This window comes from Emydura macquarii, unplaced genomic scaffold (genome assembly GCF_026122565.2).
Source record: "Emydura macquarii macquarii isolate MOO-44397 ecotype Brisbane River unplaced genomic scaffold, CSIRO-AGI_Emac_v2 contig_374, whole genome shotgun sequence".
NCBI lineage: Eukaryota > Metazoa > Chordata > Testudines > Chelidae > Emydura > Emydura macquarii.
In genome coordinates, this window is record NW_027130511.1 from 7007612 (window position 1) to 7027243 (window position 19632).

General features: G+C 51.0%; 1 protein-coding gene across 2 annotated transcripts in view; it reads right to left on the minus strand.

Moving 5' to 3' along the window:
• Positions 1-10836, minus strand: part of IFT43 (intraflagellar transport 43) — a 49959-nt gene extending 39123 nt beyond the window's left edge. For both annotated transcript variants that reach the window (XM_067532864.1, XM_067532855.1), the window contains exons 1-2: positions 10720-10836; positions 9817-9909 (exon numbers count right to left, since the gene is read on the minus strand). In XM_067532864.1, the coding sequence (XP_067388965.1) occupies positions 9817-9909; positions 10720-10773 (147 nt within the window). In that variant the 5' untranslated portion in view covers positions 10774-10836. The remainder of the gene's footprint in view (positions 1-9816; positions 9910-10719) is intronic.
• Between the last annotated feature and the right edge of the window lie 8796 nt (positions 10837-19632).

Here is a 19632-nt window from a genome sequence, read left to right on the forward strand (position 1 = left end):
TTTTCCAGCCCTGGGGTTACACAGCAATGTCCCTCCTCATCCCAAGGCTACACAGCAATGCTCCTGCCACCCATCCTGTCTACAAAGCAAGGTCCCTCTACCAGCTTGTTCCTATCCAGGGCTACATACTGGTAGCAAATGTTCTCATCCAACTATGCCCCTCCATCAGCTCTTTTAGAGTGTTCAGGATGGAAGCATTCAAAGCATGAAATAAATGTGCTGAAAAAATCTTTTATTAAAACTATTTCCCATGGGATTGCCAATGTCTGTCCCTCCTCCTCACCCAGAGAGCTGCTGAGCAACTCAACAGCCAGGTCAGCTGAACAGGGAGGATGCTACAAAAAAGGCTGGGAAATATGGCTGATCGGAAGAGTTATTTTGGTGAGAATGAGCGAAGATGTCATTGAAAGGCCAACAGATAACCTCAGCAAGCTGAAAATAACTGCCATACTGGCTGGCCACTTGGGGTGCTGTGGGGGAGTGGGAGAGAGGCAATACAAGGCCTTGGGGAGCTCCAGGCCGTATGATGCTAGAGTTCACACTGGGGAAGTTGGCCTAATTAGGAAACATGAGTTCAGCTGCATTTTTCAGATTCCTCCTGGAGAATCTGGCCAACTTCCAGCTGAGCAGGCCCAGGGGAATGGCTGGGAGTCCAGCACGTCTGCAGGCAACCAGAGGACCACGTGGAAAGAGAAGCAAGTCCACTTCAAAAGTATATAGGTGAAACAGCCCGTGACTTCCGACATGCTGGCTCCCCTACAGTGGAAGATGTGTCTCACAATAGCAGCGGGTAATAAAATCCAAAGAGCCAACAGAGACTCTAGGACATGGCAGGTAAGTTCAGCCCAGTCTGGGACAAACATTGTTGCAGAGAAAATCTGGCAGGGCATTCACAACTGAGGACAAATCCAAGGAATACAGTCTTGGAGCTGGCACTTATTTCTCTCAGGCTCTTCTGAGATGCCTGTCACTGTGAGAGCTAGCAACTCCCCCACTCCCCACCACCACACCAAACCAGGCAAAGCTTTGGTAGCATGTCCCATACCAAGAGGATTCAACCCCAGCTGACGGCTCCCCTGTAGATGAGCATCATAGGGGACAGCAGAACCCTACAGAGCAAGAGACCTTAATTAAATTGTAAGATCTCTGGGGCAGAGGCTGTCTTTCTGTTCTGTGTTTGTACAGCACCAAGCACAAGGGGGTCCCATGATGGGGCTCCTAGGCTCTACCACAGTACAAATAATAACTAATACAAAGGATTGAAGTATCTCATTGGAGCAAGACAGGAATCCTTCAGTTCTAAACTCCTCAAAGCAAGGGATGCTGGGAAAGCACCTAGCACAGAGTGGATACTTCCAAAAATTAAATAAATAATTCCCCATGAGGATAAACCCACTGCTGGGCATCTGCAACAGTAGGCTCAAAAGCATCTTACTCTGACTTCTGTAACTGTCAGAATGAAGTGAGTCGCTTAGGGTCAACAGTTAGGTTCCGAGAAGGTTTGGGGGTGGCTACCAAATGAAATCAGAATAGAGTTTACTATAGAAACTGAGCTGGGAACCCCAATACAGAGCAAGGTGCTAGAACAAGAAATGGGCAAGAAAACAACAGTTTCACCTTCTGATTACAGGCTCTGACCCTGCAAAATCCCACCCAGGCGAGCAAGCCTTCATCACTCCAGTAACCCCGCTGATTTTAATTGGCTCCTCACCTTCATGATCAGGCCCATACTGATAGGTTACATGTTTAAAGTACTTTGCTTTAAATTTTCCGCACCTGTGTTTCCAACAACAGCTCACATTAGAATAAGAAATAAACTTGGCAGCTCATTATGAGGAGCACAGTTATGATTAATAAATAAGCAGCACTTTTTTCACATTCAAGATGCTTTACAAATACGAGGCAATCTCCACATCCTCTTGCACACAACATTATCCCCACTTCACAGCTGGGGACTAAGGCACAGATTGGAAAAGGGACTTGTCCAAGGTCACACACCAAATCTATGGCATAGACAAGGAACAGAACCCAGAAGTCTTGGTTCCCATCCCTTTTCTCACTCCTCCAACACACGGTGCTTCTCCAGATTATGTTCTCTTCCTCACCACAAAGCCAAGATACAGTGATAGACCCTTTCTCAGGCCACTGACCAGCCTCACATCCCTTGGCTAAGCATCCTAGGCAGCCTCGGAAGGGGCAGCCCAATGACTGATTGAACTGGCACACATTCAGATCTGAGCCAGGGGATGCAGAACAGGTCCTGGAGCAGACAAATGGATGGAGGGCAGGACTTCAGCAGGTAGGATCACACCAATAGCACAAATGCTTCTGGTTCAATAATATTCAGCCAGCCACAAGCTATCTTCAACCCGCAGTGGGGAACATACCTAATACAGAAAGAGCCCAGATTATAAACACTCAGTGCAACCCAAAGGGAGTTCAAAGAAGGGCTACATGAGTCATCAGGGTGATGGAGAGGACAAGTTCAAAGGGATGATTAAAGAAGCTAAGTATTTTGGCTTGTCTGAGCAATGACTAAGGGAAAGATATACTGTAGCTGCGTAAGTCTCTGGTCACACTTGATACTATAAGACCGTTATAAATGGAACTTTAAAGAGTTAATAAACGATTACTAGCGATTATAAGCATGTTATAGACACAAGTAGTAGGCATTAGAGATGGTTATAAGAAACTTACTGATCCATCAGACCCTACAGAAATTAACCATTTATTTTTCCTGTTATAAAATTATTTATAAATGTAATATCAATATAAAGCGTGACCAGATTTCTGAAGGGTGGGAAGGCAGGATTTAGGCCAGGCAGTCCCAAAGTATTTCATAGTAATGATCACTTCTTACTAGTGCCTCCTTGACACTAGAGCCCTTCGCAGGACAAGTGGAGAGCCTTGCAGTGGGACTAGGATCCCACGGGTCCTGCAGGACCTACTGCCATAATAGCGAGAGCAGGATTAAAGAATAGTCCCATGTAAGGCTCTATTTGACACCTTCCCTTCCTCCCAGTCACCATCACACAACATTCCTGTAGCAACAACTATTCCCAGGGAAAAGTCCCCTCCGGAAAGAATTGTTAGTTTATTTTAATGAAATGTAGGAGGAGCTAGTACCACGTGACTAGCCAGCTCTCCACAGATTCCCAGCAAGTGCTCAGTAGGACCTGGCTTGGGAACCACTGATTTAGTGTGATATATGGAGACGTAATTAGATCTAACCAGACAGAATTAAGAAAAAGATTTAGGCTAATTCTTGCCCCAGCAGCAAGAAGAAAGTCTGTGGAATCATCCCCCAAGGGAAGTCCCATCACTTGAGACAGTGAAAACTATTTGGGACACAACCCTGGGAATTCTAATATAGGGAATGATCCTGCCCTGAACCCACAGAAGAACTAGGTGTATCTTTCTTACCATCATGATACTATGAAAAGAAAATTCTGAATTGCAGCACTCTCTCTCTCTCTGACTGGCATCAGATCAGCTGAGAGTATCATCCTGTGGCCAGAAGTAACAAAGTGGGTGGCAGAGTCGCCTTTCTAGGCTTTAGCCTTCATGCACAATAACTCCTGCAGAATGGGACCTCATACAGGCTTCCTAGGATTGGAATATAAAACCCAAAGAGAGGGCTGATTCCCCATAGCTTAGATTCAGCAGGTCACTGACAAGTAAGGACCTGGTAACAGGTAGTGGTATTCTGACCATTAGGTGGGCGACAGTCATTTCTCTGTTGAGCTGCCTCGTGCACAGTAATTCCCATCACACACAGAGGTCTTGACACCAAGCTGCTAAACACCATCTGACTTCAGAGCTATCAGCGCCTTGTAGGATCAGGACCAGAGGCACTGGCCTTAGGAAAAAATTCATATGAAACAGACCAATAAGATCCTGTATTTATCAGCCTGTATTTAACCAGGTAGCTCAGAGAAGCCTTGGGAGGAAAGCAGCATCTGCTTTGAAAAGACATTCCTGTTTGGAGAGGATGCACCCCATATCCCCTCACCTTTGGACTGAGGCAGGAAGTCCTTCCAAGTTTTCGAGCTCAACAATACTACTCTGGGGTTAGGGGCGGGTGAGGAAAGAAAGGAGGCCGCTCCAACCTCCCTCCAGAATGCCCCACTCTATCTAGCTAGGGGAATGCTACTATGATAGTGAGAAGGTGTTTTCTCCTCTCCGCCTTTCCTCAGCTAAAAGAAGCTTTCCCATATCTCATATACACAATAAGCACCTTTAGCTAGCAGGACTGGGCAAAAGCAACTTCTGCCATAGTCAGAAAGTGCACAAGATCATGGCCCAGAAGCTTTAGCAGAAAATTCAGACTCATTTCTAAGCTTCCCCCCAGGAAACAACTGCTCATTTGAGGAGTTTCCATCACGTCCTGAACACCCTATTCCGCAGTCAGGACTCCCTATTCCAAGTGAATGCTGTGAAATTTGCAGGAATGCCTTTTAGTTATGGTAAATCCATATAGAAGAGCATTAAAAAAAATGCAGCTCCCTCCACATAACTCAGGAGCCCAGCATGACACCCAAACTCACCTGATTCACTCTGGACATTAACATTTCCCAAGGAGCTGGTGCAGTGAGAACACAAAGGGTGCACCCCAGTTCCAGGGACAGAAGCACATCACAGAAGGGATGTGTGCCTGTGCCCTAGCTAGAACCCAGTTTGTCTATTGACTGGCCTCCTCCTCATGGGCACCAGCAGGATTCTGTGACCCTAGCTCGAACCCAGTTTGTCTATTGACTGGCCTCCTCCTCATGGGCACCAGCAGGATTCTGTGACCCTCCAAGAGGAGTTTTCACACTCTGGGAGCCCGTCAAACATACCACCGATCAAACCAGAACCCATTCTCCAAGTGTGACACCCTGGTCACCAATTGCTGATATTTTGTTTTTCATTGAGGTCTCAGCACCTTCCCAGCTCCTCAACTTTCATTGGCTTCAACACTGAATCAGATGTTCCCACCATTTCCGTGGCAATATGCATGATAGTGACCTCAGTGGATGCATCAGCTAGGAAGGAAGGAAGCCCCTATGAAACATAATGGACAGTAGTAAGAGCAAAGGGAAAGCAGGCGAATTATTGAGCCTGAGGCATGACTGGTTAGTCCTGCCAGTTCCGCAAGGACAGTAGTCCTCAAACTTGTAATCTGTGGCTCCACTTACCCCTGTCAGCACCCCGTACCCTCCTTCCCAGCTGGGGCTGGGAGTGGGGCCACAGCCAGAGCCGGGTGTCGCAACTGCAGCCGGGCACTGTGACCAGGGGCCAAGGCCAAGCCTGGAGCCACGGCTGGGGGGGGCAGGGCCAGGGCAGAGCGGGGCAGGGGGGGTGCGCTCCCTTCCCATCCCCCATGGGAGCTGGCCTAGGCCTTATTGAGCCCCCCTGAACCTTCCTCCGCCCCTTCTAGGGGGGACCACCCCACAGTTTGGGGACCTTTGCCCTTGGAGAAGCCAGCATCTACTCAGAAGCCTCTAGTCCCACATGGTCTACCTTTTCCTCAGTGTCTTTATCCTAGAATGCGATCAGTGGTGGGGGCAAAGAGAGAGGAAGAGAAAAAAAACCATGAAAGAGCCTGAACACGAGTCTCTGGATTTCAGCTTGGAATGAAATGAAGCAACACCTATACAACACTGCACATCTGACTCTCCCCTGCCACACACCTCATGTCACCATTCACACCTGGAAAGAGGAGGTGTCAACTCTCCCCACTCACAGTGGTGACATTTTACATCTGCTTTGTGTGGACGTCAGTGAAACTGTCCAAGCCAGGAGAGTGTTCAGCCATGCACGTTCAACTGCAAAGGCAGCAAGAGGGTGCCGCAGACCACCCACTTGTCAGAAGACTACCTAAGAAGGAAGCCAAATCACAAACGAGGTCAATAGAGTGTAGATTTAGTCATTGCTCCCTAGAGAATGAAAGGGCCCAAAGCACACACAGGTACAGGGTAGAATTGTGGAAAGGGGGCTCTAGAGAATAAATATACCTGCAAGAGCACCAGAGCCCATAAAGGGCCCCAAGGCAAACAACGGAGTTCTATATACACAGGAGGTTGCAGTTGTGTATCCTGGAGACGCTGCCTCCCAGCTATGACCAGATCCCCACTGGAAGTAGAGAAAACACTTAATCACCCTACAGCAGTGGCTCTCAACCTTTCCAGACTACTGCAACCCTTTCAGGAGTCCGATTTATCTTGTGTACCCCCGAGTTTCATCTCACTTAAAAACTACTTGCTTACAAAATCAGACATAGAAGTGTCTCAGCACATTACTGAAAATTGCTTGCTTTCTCATTTTTACCACACAGTTATAAAATACATCAATTGGAATATAAATATTGTACTTCCATTGCAGTGAATAGTATATAGATCAATATAAACAAGTAATAGTATGAAATTTTTAGTTTGTACTGAAACTAGTGCTTTTTATGTAGCCTGTTGTAAAACTAGGCAAAATATCTTGATGAGTTTATGTACTGCCTAGAAGACCTCTGCACACTCCTGATTGAGAACCACTGCCCTTCAGTTACTGTGGTTCTGCAAGATGTACTGCCCAAGATTTCATTCTTGGTGCACATACACCCCAGGCACATGAAATTGGATTATTTTGGCTAGCAGTGTCCCTCCTCCCCACTCCCTGAGGTATAAAGGACTGAGCAGGCCCAACCATCACTCAGTTTCTTCACCACTATAGAACTCAAATGATATAAGTCTACAGAAGTGGGAACAGGGGGCGAGTCATAGACTACATGTGAACATCACATCTAAAAACCATAGTTCCTGCAAAGTACGTAACCTTTCTTCTGCGAGTGATTGTCCATATGGATTCCACTTCTGGCTATTCCAAGGGAGGAGCCATTTTATCACACGTGCCCTGTCTCAGCATAGGAGAGAATGTACGAGGGATACCTCAAACCTAGCATACTGGTGACTCCAAAGCAGATGTTTGGGATATCACCACCTTCAATCTCTCGATCTCTTCAATCTCCGTTACCAGGCCCAGCAATCAATCACTTAACCTGTGCTGAAGTAGCAGGTACCACAAAGGTAGTCAGTACTGAGGTGCAAGATACTGGGGCTCTGAGTACAGACGCTACAGGTACTGAGTCATTCAGGGCCAGGGTGGGTACCAAGGGCAGTGCAGTCTGCCAATTTAGTGGATACTATATCAGCTATCTTGGAGGTCAGCACCAGAACACCAGAAGGAGACTTTCTAAGATGTTGGCCCTTAAACAAATGAGTCCAAGACAAAAGCCTAGTGACTCAGGTGCCAGGAATGGAGACGTGCCTTGGCTCATCTCTGGAGTGGTGCTCCTGTCTGCCCATCAAAAGTCATTAACACTGATGTAGAAGTGAATGAATGAAGCTCTGAGCAGATGTTACCAAGGAACTTGGGGTGGAATCTCCAGGGCACTAACAGAGAGACTAAGCAGATGGCTGAGGCCTGGCTGAAGCCTTCTCCTCAGTGTGTGAGGAGGCTTGCATCAAATTCTGAAGGAGGACCAGCTCAGGTGGGCTTCCCTCAAAAAGAGCACACTTGGAGAAATAATGACAAATGGAACATCACTCTGGGATGGACCTTTCTCCAGGGCATTTTAGTTATTGTAATAACTGGGCCTACAAATCTTCCCTTCCTTTGTGAGCTCAAAGAATGAAAGTTCTTAAAATGTCACAATAACCTATAACAAATGTTAATGGGAAAAGGTGCAAAAGTGAGACAAGACAGACAGAATTAATCCAAATCAAAAGGCCTACTAATATAATTCAGGGACAGTGTTAAAACCACACCTGGTAAACAAGAAAAGCGTTGGACTGGAACTCAGTGGACCCAAATTAGTGTCAGAAATTAGGCCTAACTGGTGAACAAAATAATGAAGGGATAGGCTATTCATCCATCACTCCCCTTTTGGGGTCCTTAAAATAGAAGACTTTGTGGGGAAAATCAGGAGCTGTCTGATAACACTGGCTGGGTGAAAGACGGATGGACCAGAAGGAATGAGCTTCACCATCCTGGCTGCCACCTCCATTGGCTCCTGGTATTCACTATGACCCATTGGGTCTTTACTGTCCTGATCCTGAAAAATGTCCTGACCAGACATGGCCAGAGAAAGGGACCAGATGATGTAATCTCCTCCACCAGCTCTAGCTAAATCCCAAACACCACCTGGGAGATGAGATTTAGAGGAGGGTAACAATGTGTCCTCCCCCCCCCCCCCATCTTATTTCTTCTCTTTCCTATTCTTCCCCTTTTGTCTTCTGTCTCAAGAGTCTAGCTTAGCTGGCCAAGACTGTATTCTGCATCACTGCTGTGAGCATGTGACCAAAAAGAGGCAGCTATAGTCAATGCCCTAAGCAACCCAAAACTGGTACAAGTTTGCCAGATCTCCAAGTGGCTGATAAGATTGCTTGCTGTGCTTGTGCTTTTCTAGCTGTGAGGTTGCAAGTGAAAGTCAGTACCACAGAGAAGGAGCTGCATTTTCTAGCATTGCTTTTCTTTTCTCCCCGCTCTTGCGTGGGTTTGTCTTGTTTTGTCTTCCATGAAACAGGACTGGACTTTAACAACAAGAGCAATAACAGCTCCAGCCCATCTCAACTAACCTTTTCTCTTTTCCCCGCAAAAGAACAGTTATTACCATCTTTAATATCATTAAAGACTGTCAAAGCACACGTGTGTGTGTGTGTGTGGGGGGGTGTCCTTTCACAAACTGTCTCCAGCTAAACTGAAAGGGAACAAGGGATGTTATTAAAATAAAAACCTTATTTAATACTTTACATTTCAAATACTTGAACTGTTTTTCTTTCTTTTCTGTATCTTTAATAGAAGGTTTAAAAGATTTTTAGTGATGTATTTGCCATGGTTCTAAGCAGGCTGAGATCTCTGTATATCAAACTTTGTGCAAAACTGTTTAATGTTGGGACAGTGACAGGGTCATGTTAACACCTTTAATTTTTTGGGCCCATATAGTCCATCAAAGTTAATACAACAGTAGAGTAGATACTGGGAATGTCGATCATTAATAGGCATCGAAGTGTCACATGGGGGATGCTTCTGCCATGATGCTGAAGTACCCTTGGTGGAGCAGGGGGATCCAATGTAACAACTTAAGGAATAAAATTATATATAGTTTTTATTAACTAAAAACTAATTAACTGACTCACTACCTCTGGTTTTAACTAACACCAGCACAATGTACAGGGAAAGGGCAGACACTGCAGGGGTTCCATCTCACTGCCACAGATGTTACGAAGGATTTATGGGTGGTTGGACCCGCTCAGATCTTTATGCCATGGGGTGGGGCACGGTGGCACCTGAGCACAGGCCCAACGGACACTGCTGTCCAAAAGAATCTGATCTCATGAGCATGGCGCACATGTACACCAAGAGTAGACTCTATGTGGGAAAAAAAAAATCACTTGAAGAAGGCAACTGCATTCACCACATTGCAACAGTTTCTGGGGCCCTCCGGAGCAGATCCTCAGGTTCCCCCATACCAGCATGTTCCATATCACTATGCACGTCTCTCCCATGGGAAATCATCATTGCCCATATTTGCCCTGCCTCCCGCCCCCATATAGTTATACACATTGGAGAGGCTGGCACTGCACTCAGTCAGACACTTGAAAGCACAGTTGGGAGGCACAGGATGGCAATGTAGGCTCCAGCTGTAAAAATGAGACTTCGTCAGAGGTAGACCTCAGCTGGCCAAGCAGGACCCCAAAACACATGCAGAATCTTCTGCAGTGGGCAATGTCAGATTTCAGTGGCACCTTAGGTGGCAGGCATGTTATCCTGTCCCATGGTACCCACCTCTCCGGTAGAAGTGGCAGAGGAATTCTTCCTGCTGAGACGATTCTCCTCTGGAAGGGAATCCTGGCGAGCTCGTCGGCCCATCTTTGCCAACTGCAGGGGCAGAGAGCGCAGTTACTGACAGTAGCAACTTCAGGGCAGCATGTACATGGTGACGGAGAGAGATAGTAAATAACTTCCCTAATGCAACATTAACACTGCACTGGTCGAATCACAAACAGGTCAGAAACAATACCAGCATCAAATGTCCATCTGCCCACCGCTCACACACCTCTGTGCCATCTTCCCAGGGGGCCCCTCTCCATGGCACCCACTCCCTGAACAGATCCACAAGGCCAATAAACTCTCCTCCTTCAAGTCCCTCCTCCAGACCCACCTCAGTAGCAAGGTCCATTTAGAAACAAACAGCCAGTTAGCAACAGCCTCCAGGAGCAGCTGGGGAGATTCATTTGTATAAAGCCAGAACAAACCAGACACCCGCCAAGGCTGTAGATCGGATTGATGCGTTCCTCTCGCCTCCCCCCAGCCCTCTGGATGCCCTGGGTCGCCTTTGACCGGAAGTTGTGACTGACAGACAGACAGACAGACAGACAGGTCCTCTCCTGTGTTTACACAGTGCGGCCACGCGTGTGGGGCACAGCCCCGGGGCACGGAGGGGCGGCGGGCAGAGCCCCTGGCTGGGGGAGAGTCCCAGGGCGCACAGCCCCCGCTGGGTTGGGAAGGGACGGAGGGGGCGGCGGGGGACGGAGGAAGCTCGGCGAGCCGAGCCCAGCTCCGGCCGCGGTGCGCAGCGCACTCGCAACCCGCCGCTCCCCTGGGCCCGACCCCTCGGGGGGAGGGGGAGATCCCCAGAGTCCTGCTGGGGCCGCCCGTCACCACCGCCCGGGCCCGGGCCCCTCTTACCCCGACTCCCCCCCTGCGCGGCTCCTCCTCGCCCAGCCCCAGCTCAGTCTCCATCCCGCGGTGCCCGGGCCTCCTCGAGCGTGGCCCGCCTCCAGCGGCCTTAACAACAGGCCCCACCCACCCTTAAAGGGGCCGTCCGCAGCGGCGGGTTAGGGAGAAGACGGGGCCAATGGGGTGAGGCGTTTGCCCCCCTGATGCTGCTCAAGCTCCTCCCTCGCGGGGGAGGCCTGACGTTCTGCGGAGGCGCTTTCCAGGGCCGCCCGCCTCCCTTGGAACCCTCCTGTCCCTGTCCTCCCCCTTGGGCATCTATCCGGGCCCACATTCTCCGTGGCTCAGTTGCCCCCCTGGCTCTCTGAAATCCCATCTCCTGCTGTGGGGTCCCAGGGCTGCTGGGCCTGACCTTTTCCTGCTTAACCCCATTTAATTGCCTCATCACCACATAGAATCCACTGCAGCCATCCGACCCCACAATCCCACCCCAGCAACACAAGCCCTTTCTTCTCAGAAATTCTTTTCTCCCTTCTCCCAGCATGGACCCATTGCTCCCAAAGTCCTGTCATTACCCAGCTTCCACGGGCTCCTCTCCCCCAGTTCTCAAAGGTCTGTTTATCCCTCTCCCCTGATTCTCAGGGGCCCTTTGCTGCTAACCCCCGAAGTCTCAGTCTTCCCAATCCCTAAGGATCCCCTTCCACCCAGAATGATCCACCACCCACATTTAACTGCAAGGCCTTTGGTCACCTTTCAGATACCTTGGATTAGTAATCATTTGAACCTTTGATGGCAGGAATTACTATTCTGGATCAGACCAGTGCTCCACCCAGTCTAATATCCAGTGTGTGACAGTGCTGAGTACAAGATGCTTCAGACAGAGGTGTAGGAACCCTGCAGTAGACAGATGTGCAATGTACCCCCCACATAGGTCTCATCCTCAACTTTAATAGTTGATTTTAAGCTCTGAAGAACAAGGTTTAATATCAATTCCCACATTTTTATCGTCATTCATTGTAACTGAATATTCTTGTTATCCATAAAAAATTCCAATCCCTTTTTTAATCTTGTTACGTTCTTGATCTCAACAATTTACTGAGACAATGCATGCCAGTTTAAAACAGGGTTACTTACCAGTAACTGTTGTTCTTCGAGATGTGTTGCTCATATCCATTCCCATTTAGGTGTGTGTGTGCTCCGTGCAGTTTCTCTGAACTTTTTTGCCCTTAGCAGTCCCGGTAGGGTCGGCTCAGGCGCCCCCTGGAGTCCCGCGCCCATGTCGCGGTACATAGAGCACTGCCGACCCCACCGGCCCCCAGTCCCTTCTTTCTGCCGACTCCGACAGTGGGGACGGAGGGTGGGTGCGGAATGGATATGAGCAACACATCTCGAAGAACAACAGTTACTGGTAAGTAACCCTGTTTTCTATCTTCGAGTGATTGCTCATATCCATTCCCATTTAGGTGACTAGATAGCCATACCTGGAGGTGGGTAGGAGTTAGCGTTGCGCCGCCCTGGCCAGGACGGCTCTGCCAAACCCGGCGTCCTCTCTCGCCTGTTGCACTATGGCGTAGTGGGACGTAAAGGTATGCACCGTCGACCAGGTCGCTGCTCTGCAGATGTCCTGCAGGGGCACTCTCCCCAGGAAGGCCGCAGATGAGGCCTGGGCCCTGGTCGAGTGTGCCGTTACAGCCCCTGGAAGTGGTACCTTTGCCTGCTCATAACAGGTCTTGATGCAGGCAGTGATCCAGGTGGAGATGCACTGGGTGGAGACTGGTGAGCTTTTCATCCGGTCCGCCACTGCCACGAACAGCTGCGTCGACTTCCGGAAGGGCTTGGTCCTCTCGAGGTAGAAGGCCAAGGCTCGTCTGACATCCAGGGAGTACCATCTCCGCTCCTCCTCCGAAGCGTGTGGTTTGGGAAAAAACACAGGGAGGAAGATATCCTGGTTATAATGAAACTGGGACACCACCTTCGGCAGGAAGGCTGGGTGGGGTCTCAGTCGGACCTTATCTTTGTAAAAGACCGTATAGGGAGGCTCTGAGGTTAAGGCCCTTATCTCAGAGACCCTTCTGGCCGATGTGATGGTCACCAGGAAGGACACCTTCCATGAGAGTACGAGCAACGGGCATGTCGCCAAGGGCTCGAAGGGGGGCCCGTCAACATGGCGAGGACCAGGTTCAAATCCCAGGGAGGCACCGGGTCACGGACCTGGGGATATAGCCTCTCCACCCCTTTAAGGAACCTAGATGACATGGGGTGTGAGAACAGGGATCTGCCCTCCATTGGCTGGTGGAAAGCCGAGATGGCCGCCAGGTGTACCCTGAGAGAAGCCAGGGCTAAGCCCTGCAGCTTCAGGTGAAGGAGGTACTCCAAAATCGCCTGAATTGGCGAGGAGCTTGGTAGGATGCCCCGGGACTGAGCCCAACATGTAAACCGCTTCCACTTGGCCCAGTACACCAACTGGGTGGAAGGTTTCCTGCTGTTAAGTAAGACCTGCTGCACCTGTAGGGAGCAGGTTCTCTCTCCCTCTGTTAGTCACAGAATCTCCACGCTGTCAGGTGGAGGGAGTCCACGTCCGGGTGGAGCAGGCGACCCTGGTCCTGGGAGAGCAGGTCGTGACACTTCGGGAGCAGCAGGGGCGTGGCTATGGACAGGTCCAGCAATATACTGAACCAATGCTGTCTCGGCCAGGCTGGGGTGATCAGTATGATGTCTGCCTTGTCTCTCTTGATTTTCAAGAGGACTCTGGATAGCAAGGGGACGGGGGGAAAAGCATACATGAGGGTCCCCGTCCATTCTATCAGGAACGCATCGGAAACGGAGCCTGGTTCGCGCCCTCGGAGTGAGCAGAACCTTGGGCATTTCCTGTTCCAGGCCGATGCGAACAGATCCAGATGGGGAACACCCCACCTGTGGAAGATGGAATTTACCACCTCCTGGTGTAGTGACCAATCGTGCCGGGGGAGGAACGATCTGCTGAGGCGGTCCGCCTCGTCGTTCCTGACCCCGGGGAGGTGAGAGGCAGCTATGTGGACGTCGTGCCTCACCACCAGGTCCCAGAGCAACGTGGCTTCCTGGCACAGGGCCGAGGAGTGTGCTCCCCCCTGCCTGTTCATATAGAACATGGCTGCCGTGTTGTCCGTTAGGACTTGTACTACCCTGCCCCGGAGGAACACCTTGCAAGCAAGGCGGACTGCCCTGAGTTCCCTGACGGTGATGTGCAGGGAGATCTCACTTGGTGACCAGCGCCCTTGGGTACTGAGGTTGCCCGTGATGTGTGCTCCCCACCCCACATCGGAGGCGTCGGTGATCAAGGTTACCAACGGCACCATCTCCCTGAAGGGAACTCCCTTCAACACCTCCCTCGGGTCCTTCCACCAGAGTAGGGAAGTCAGTAGTGGGGTGGGTAAGGTGACTATCCTGTTGAGAGGATGTTTGGTTGCGGCGTACACAGAGGCTAGCCACCTTTGAAGGGGTCTGAGTCTGAGGCGAGCTAACCGCACCACGTACATGCAGGCTGCCATGTGTCCCAACAGCTGCAGGCACCGCCTGGCTGTCGTCATGGGGGACCTGTGACGGTCATCTATCAAGGTCGCCATCGCCTCGAAGCGAGGTCTCGGAAGGAAGGCTCTGGCCTCGGTGGCGTCTAGCGTGGCCCCAATGAACTCTATGCGTTGTACCGGGATAAGTATGGATTTCTGCTTGTTGATGAGCAGACCCAGGTCGGTGCAAGCTGTGCACGTGAGTTCCAGGCTGTTCCTGACATGGGCTCTGGACTTGCCCCGGATCAGCCAGTCGTCCAGGTAGGGGAATATCTGGACCCCTCTGCGGCGCAGGTGTGCTGCCACCACTGCCATACACTTCGTAAAAACTCTGGGGGCAGACGAAAAACCAAATGGCAGGGCTGTAAATTGGTAGTGGGCACCTGCTACCATAAATCTTAGGAACCTTCTGTGTCCTGGGAGGATAGAAATGTGAAAATATGTGTCCTTGAGATCGAGGGCCGCATACCAGTCCCCTGGGTCTAGGGTAGGAATGATACAGGCCAGGGAGACCATCTGGAATTTTAGGCGTCTGATAAACTTGTTCAGACGGCGGAGGTCCAGAATGGGCCTCAGTCCCCCTTTGGCCTTGGGGATCAAGAAGTATCGGGAGTAAAACCCTTGTCCCCTTTCCCCTGGTGGGACCTCCTCCACCGCCCCCAGCTGGAGGAGGGAGCAGACTTCCTGAGTGAGGAGTTGCTCGTGAAGTGGGTCCCTGAAGGGAGATTGGACCGGAGGGAAGGCCGGGGGGAAGGCCGCGAGCTGTAGAGCATAGCCCCTGCGGACTATACCAAGGACCCAGTGGTCCGACGTGACACTTTGCCAGTGGGCGTAGTACGGCCATAATCTGTGGGCAAAGGGTCGGTCGAGAGGCAGGGGGTAAGTAAGAGTACCACCCCCTTGCGCACCATCAAAAGGACTTTTTATTATTCTGGCCCTTATTCGAGCCACGGGTCCCCGCCGAAGACCCCGAACGATTACGGCGGTTAGGGCCTCTAAACCTCTCCCGACCCCTTCTGGGTTGAGCAGGTCTAGGGGGCTGCCTCGGTGGTTGTTGAGGCTGCCGTTGGCCCTGTGGGCGGTTTTGACGCCTCGCAGCCTGAGGGGTGTAAATCCCCAGGGAGCGTAGCGTGGCCCTCGAGTCTTTGAGGGCGTGTATCTTGTCATCAGTGGTGTCCGCGAAAAGCCCAGTTCCATCGAAAGGAAGATCCTGGATGGTGCACTGGGCTTCCTTGGACAGACCCGACGACTGAAGCCACGAGGCCCTCCTCATGGCGATAGCCGATGCTATGGCCCGACTAGCGGCGTCCGCCGCGTTGCTGGAAGAGTTCAGGGCCGCTCCTGCCACCGCGGCCCCTTCCTCTATTACCGCCATGAAGTCCGCAGTCTTGTCCTGGGGCAGGACCTGTGGAAGGACCTCAGCAAGCCACTGCAGCGAGGACCATAGGTTGAAGTTATACCTCCCTAGGAGCGCCTGGTGATTGGCGATCCTCAGCTGCAGAGACGCTGTTATATAGGCCTTGCGACCAAAGAGGTCCAGTTTCTTAGCCTCCTTATTTTTTGGGGTGTTGGCTTGACCCCCTTGTCTCTCTCTCTGGTTGACAGCATCAACAACCAGAGAGCACAGTGCCGGATGGGTGTATAAGTACTCCACCTCCTCCACAGGGATGGAGTATTTCTTCTCGGCTCCCTTGGCCGTGGGAGGAACCGAGGCTGGAGTCTGCCAAATGGACTTGGCCACCTTGAGCACCCTCTCGTGGATCGGGAGGGCTACCCTAGATGGACCTACCATCCCCGAGGCTCCAAATAGGGGGTCCTCCTCCTCGGAGAGCTCTTTGAGATCTAGTCCCAGGTTGCCAGCGACTCGTTTTAGCATGTCCTGGTGAGCTCGAAAGTCTTGCCATGGACCTTTGCGACCCCGGAAGGTGACATCATCGGGGGATGAGGAGGAGGACTGAGGAAGGGGCCTTGTGGAGAGGCCTTCCTCCGGATCGGATCCCTCGTCCGAGGGGTGATCCCTTTCCCTGTGGGACGCTGGAGGCGGAGGCGGTGGTGCCCCAGATGATTTGAGGGAAACTGTCGCCTGTCCCACCTGTGTACCCCAGGGGCCCCAATAAGGCCACTGCCAAGGTCCCTGGGGCCATTGTGGAGCCGGCATCGATGCCGTGTGGGTCACCCGGTGCCGTGATCTAGACCCGGATCCACTGGAGTGGCACTTGCTCCTGGACTTGGGGGAGTGGCTCCGGGAACTAGAGGACGACGGCGAATGTCGGTGCCGTCGTGAGTGGTGCCAGCAGGAGGAGGAGCTGCTCGAGCCCGAGCGTTTCCTTCCTCTTGAGGATTTCCGACGGCATTTGCCCCTTTTAGGTGACCGGGAACGGTGCTGTCGGTGCCGGCGAGAAGATTGGGACCGGGATCTGGATCGGTGCCGACCTGCAGAACCGGACCGAGCGCGGGATGGACTGCGCGTCGGTGCACGGCAAGTCGGTGCCGAGAGCGCTGGTGCCAGAGGCAGCGGTGCCGATGACACCGGTGCTGTGAGCAGCGGTGCCGATGACGCCGGTGCCGCGAGTAGCGGTGCCGTGGTCGGCGACAGTACAGCTGGCTTTGCCGCAGACAGCGATGACGGGGTCTGCAGCGGCGGCGGTGCCGGTGGCTCAGGCTGTGCCATCTTCGAAGGCACCGGGATCCACACCGGACTGGGTACCGGGGATCTGGACTGGTGCCAGGCGCTGCGGTGCTGAGCCGGGCTGTCGAGGGATGATGGTGTTGTCGTCCCTCGAGAGCTCCTCGACCGACCACGGTCCCGTGGCGTCGAGGAGCTAGACTTGGTGCCGGAGCTGGGAGGGGAGCCCTCACTCTCAACCCTCCTTGGCCGTCTGGGGGGAGACTTTGACTCCTGTCTCCGCCACCCACCGGGTCCACCCATTGCGGGCTTACCCCGAGACACAGGTCCCATCCTCGGCCGAGGGTGGGACGGAGGCGTGGGCAGGCTCATGAGGGTGCGTGCTGCGGCGAACGCCTCCGGCGTTGACGGCCCCTGCAAGGGCTCTGCCCCACTCCAGGGAGTTGGGGAGGGCTCCTTGCGTGGAGATGCTGGTGCCGGAGAAGTCTCGACGGCACGTGGCTGGGGCATCTCCAGACTCCATCAAAATTGCCTTCAGCCGTGCTTTTCTCTCCTTCTGGGTCCGCGGCTTGAAGGCCCTGCAGATTTTACATGTGTCCCTGCGGTGCTGCTCCCCGAGGCATCGGAGGCAGTGTGAGTGAGGGTCACTCACAGGGACCAGCTTAGCACATTCGGTGCAAGGCTTGAAACCTGTTGAGCCAGGTATGGCCCAACGCAAAGAGAACCCCTGAGGGTTTTCCAAACTATCTAACTAACTGGATAACGATTTGTAGAACAAAGAGCTAAGGGTTTGCGACTTGCAAGCAAGAGGCAAAGTTCCAACAACCGTCAATGGGCGGAAAGAAGGAACTGGGGGCCGGTGGGGTCGGCAGTGCCCTATGTACCGCGACATGGGCGTGGGACTCCAGGAGGCGCCTGAGCCGACCCTACCGGGACTGCTAAGGGCAAAAAAGTTCCAAGAAACTGTGCATGGAGCGCACACACACCTAAATGGGAATGGATATGAGCAATCACTCGAAGATAGAACTACACATTGTTTGACAAAGTCTTTCTTTTTATCAGTTTTGAATTTCCCACCATTTAATTTCATTGCAGGTCCCCTTTTTCTTGTGTTATGAGGCAGGGAGAACAGAAGCTCCTGATCCACCTTCTCTAGCCGATTCGTTATTTTATATACTTGTAACATGTCACATCATTGCCATCCAACAGCTAGTAAAATGGCAAAGCCAAATCAATTAAAATAGCAAAGATTCTATTAAAGAAAGCTGCAAAAAATCAAAGAAAATATATTGCAAGCCATTCTTAAACTGAGAAAGACAACCACAAAAGGCATTAATAGCAGCTTGGGCAACACACATACATACCTTGTGTCTAGAGCCCTAGCATTACTATAACTGGCAGCAGTGAAAAGAGTAACAGACAAAAAGGAAGAGAGACATGTAACAGCCAAAGCCTGCTCCAACTGACAAGCTAAAGGCCTCCCAGAATTACATCCAGAGACCCTGTCAGAATCAAATTATTTCCTCAGGGGAAGTCATGCATTTGGAAGCAAGATACATGTGTTTAACAGATAAATCCTTGTTCAAACAGCATAACAGTGGATGGGCATATAATTAACAGAAACAGTAAATACATACACTCATCAAGAGCACAAGACAGAAACACTGACATGGAGGATGGTGAAATATGTGCTCTGCTGAGACTTAATCAGCAAAACATGGAAACATAGATTGACAGGTGACCAATATCCAGACCAGACTCTCAATACACCGTACCACTAGAAGAACCAAATGCTAGCCTACCAACCTAACCTCTCCTATCATCACAATAAAGACTCAAACATCAAATCGCCTGCAAGTTATACACAAGATTTTGTGCATTATGAAAGCCTGAAAGAACAGCCCTCCCAAACCCAGAGGAAAATACTTTAGTTGCCAAGCAAATTAAGAGTTGGTCTACTGAAAAAGAAAGTGTTGGTGTTAAGTTATATACATGAGGATACAGACTTTCTAGGGATATAATAGAAAGTTAATCATGTAAGCAGTTATGGTATACATGTTTAATTTTGCTATCTTAAATACATGTGACAAAAGGGATGTTATTAGTAGCTTCCCAGTAGGGGGCATTATAGTATGCTTCTGTATAGTGTCATGTCTAGAAACTGAGAGAACTTTACTTTCAAAAAGTGCTTGATGAGAGAGGACAGTATATGTGGAAAAAGTAATAAAGTCTGAATGCTGCACTGTCTTGATCCTCTGTCTTTATGCTCATGCACCAAACAGTTTCCATGGATATGTATGGGCATGTGTGTGAAGAGGGTTGTCATCCTACACTGTCCTTTTGTCCTCACAATGGCCAAACAGTCAACAATTGTCATTTCAGGGAGGGAGAGGGTTTGGGGGTTAAAGTGCATCTCAGTTATTTTAAGCTCTGTGCTATTCAGGGAGGATGAACCTAAATCTGAGGGGACAATTCTCCTCCACTTCCCTCTTCACAAATTATACATAGTAGGCTGAGAGGGGAAATTCCGATTTGTTGTCCATGTGCAGCTAAAACTTCACTGTTTGTCCATCAATTTTGGGGTGGTGGTCTCTTCAGGGGTGTTGGAACTAGAGGTTCTGGGGGTGTGGTAGCACCCCCTGGCTTGAAGTGGTTTCCATCATATATTTAAAAGATACTACCCTTGCTACCCTTTCCAGGGGGAAACTAACCCGTTACCAGGGGGGACTAACCCGTGCCTGGGGGAGGCTAACC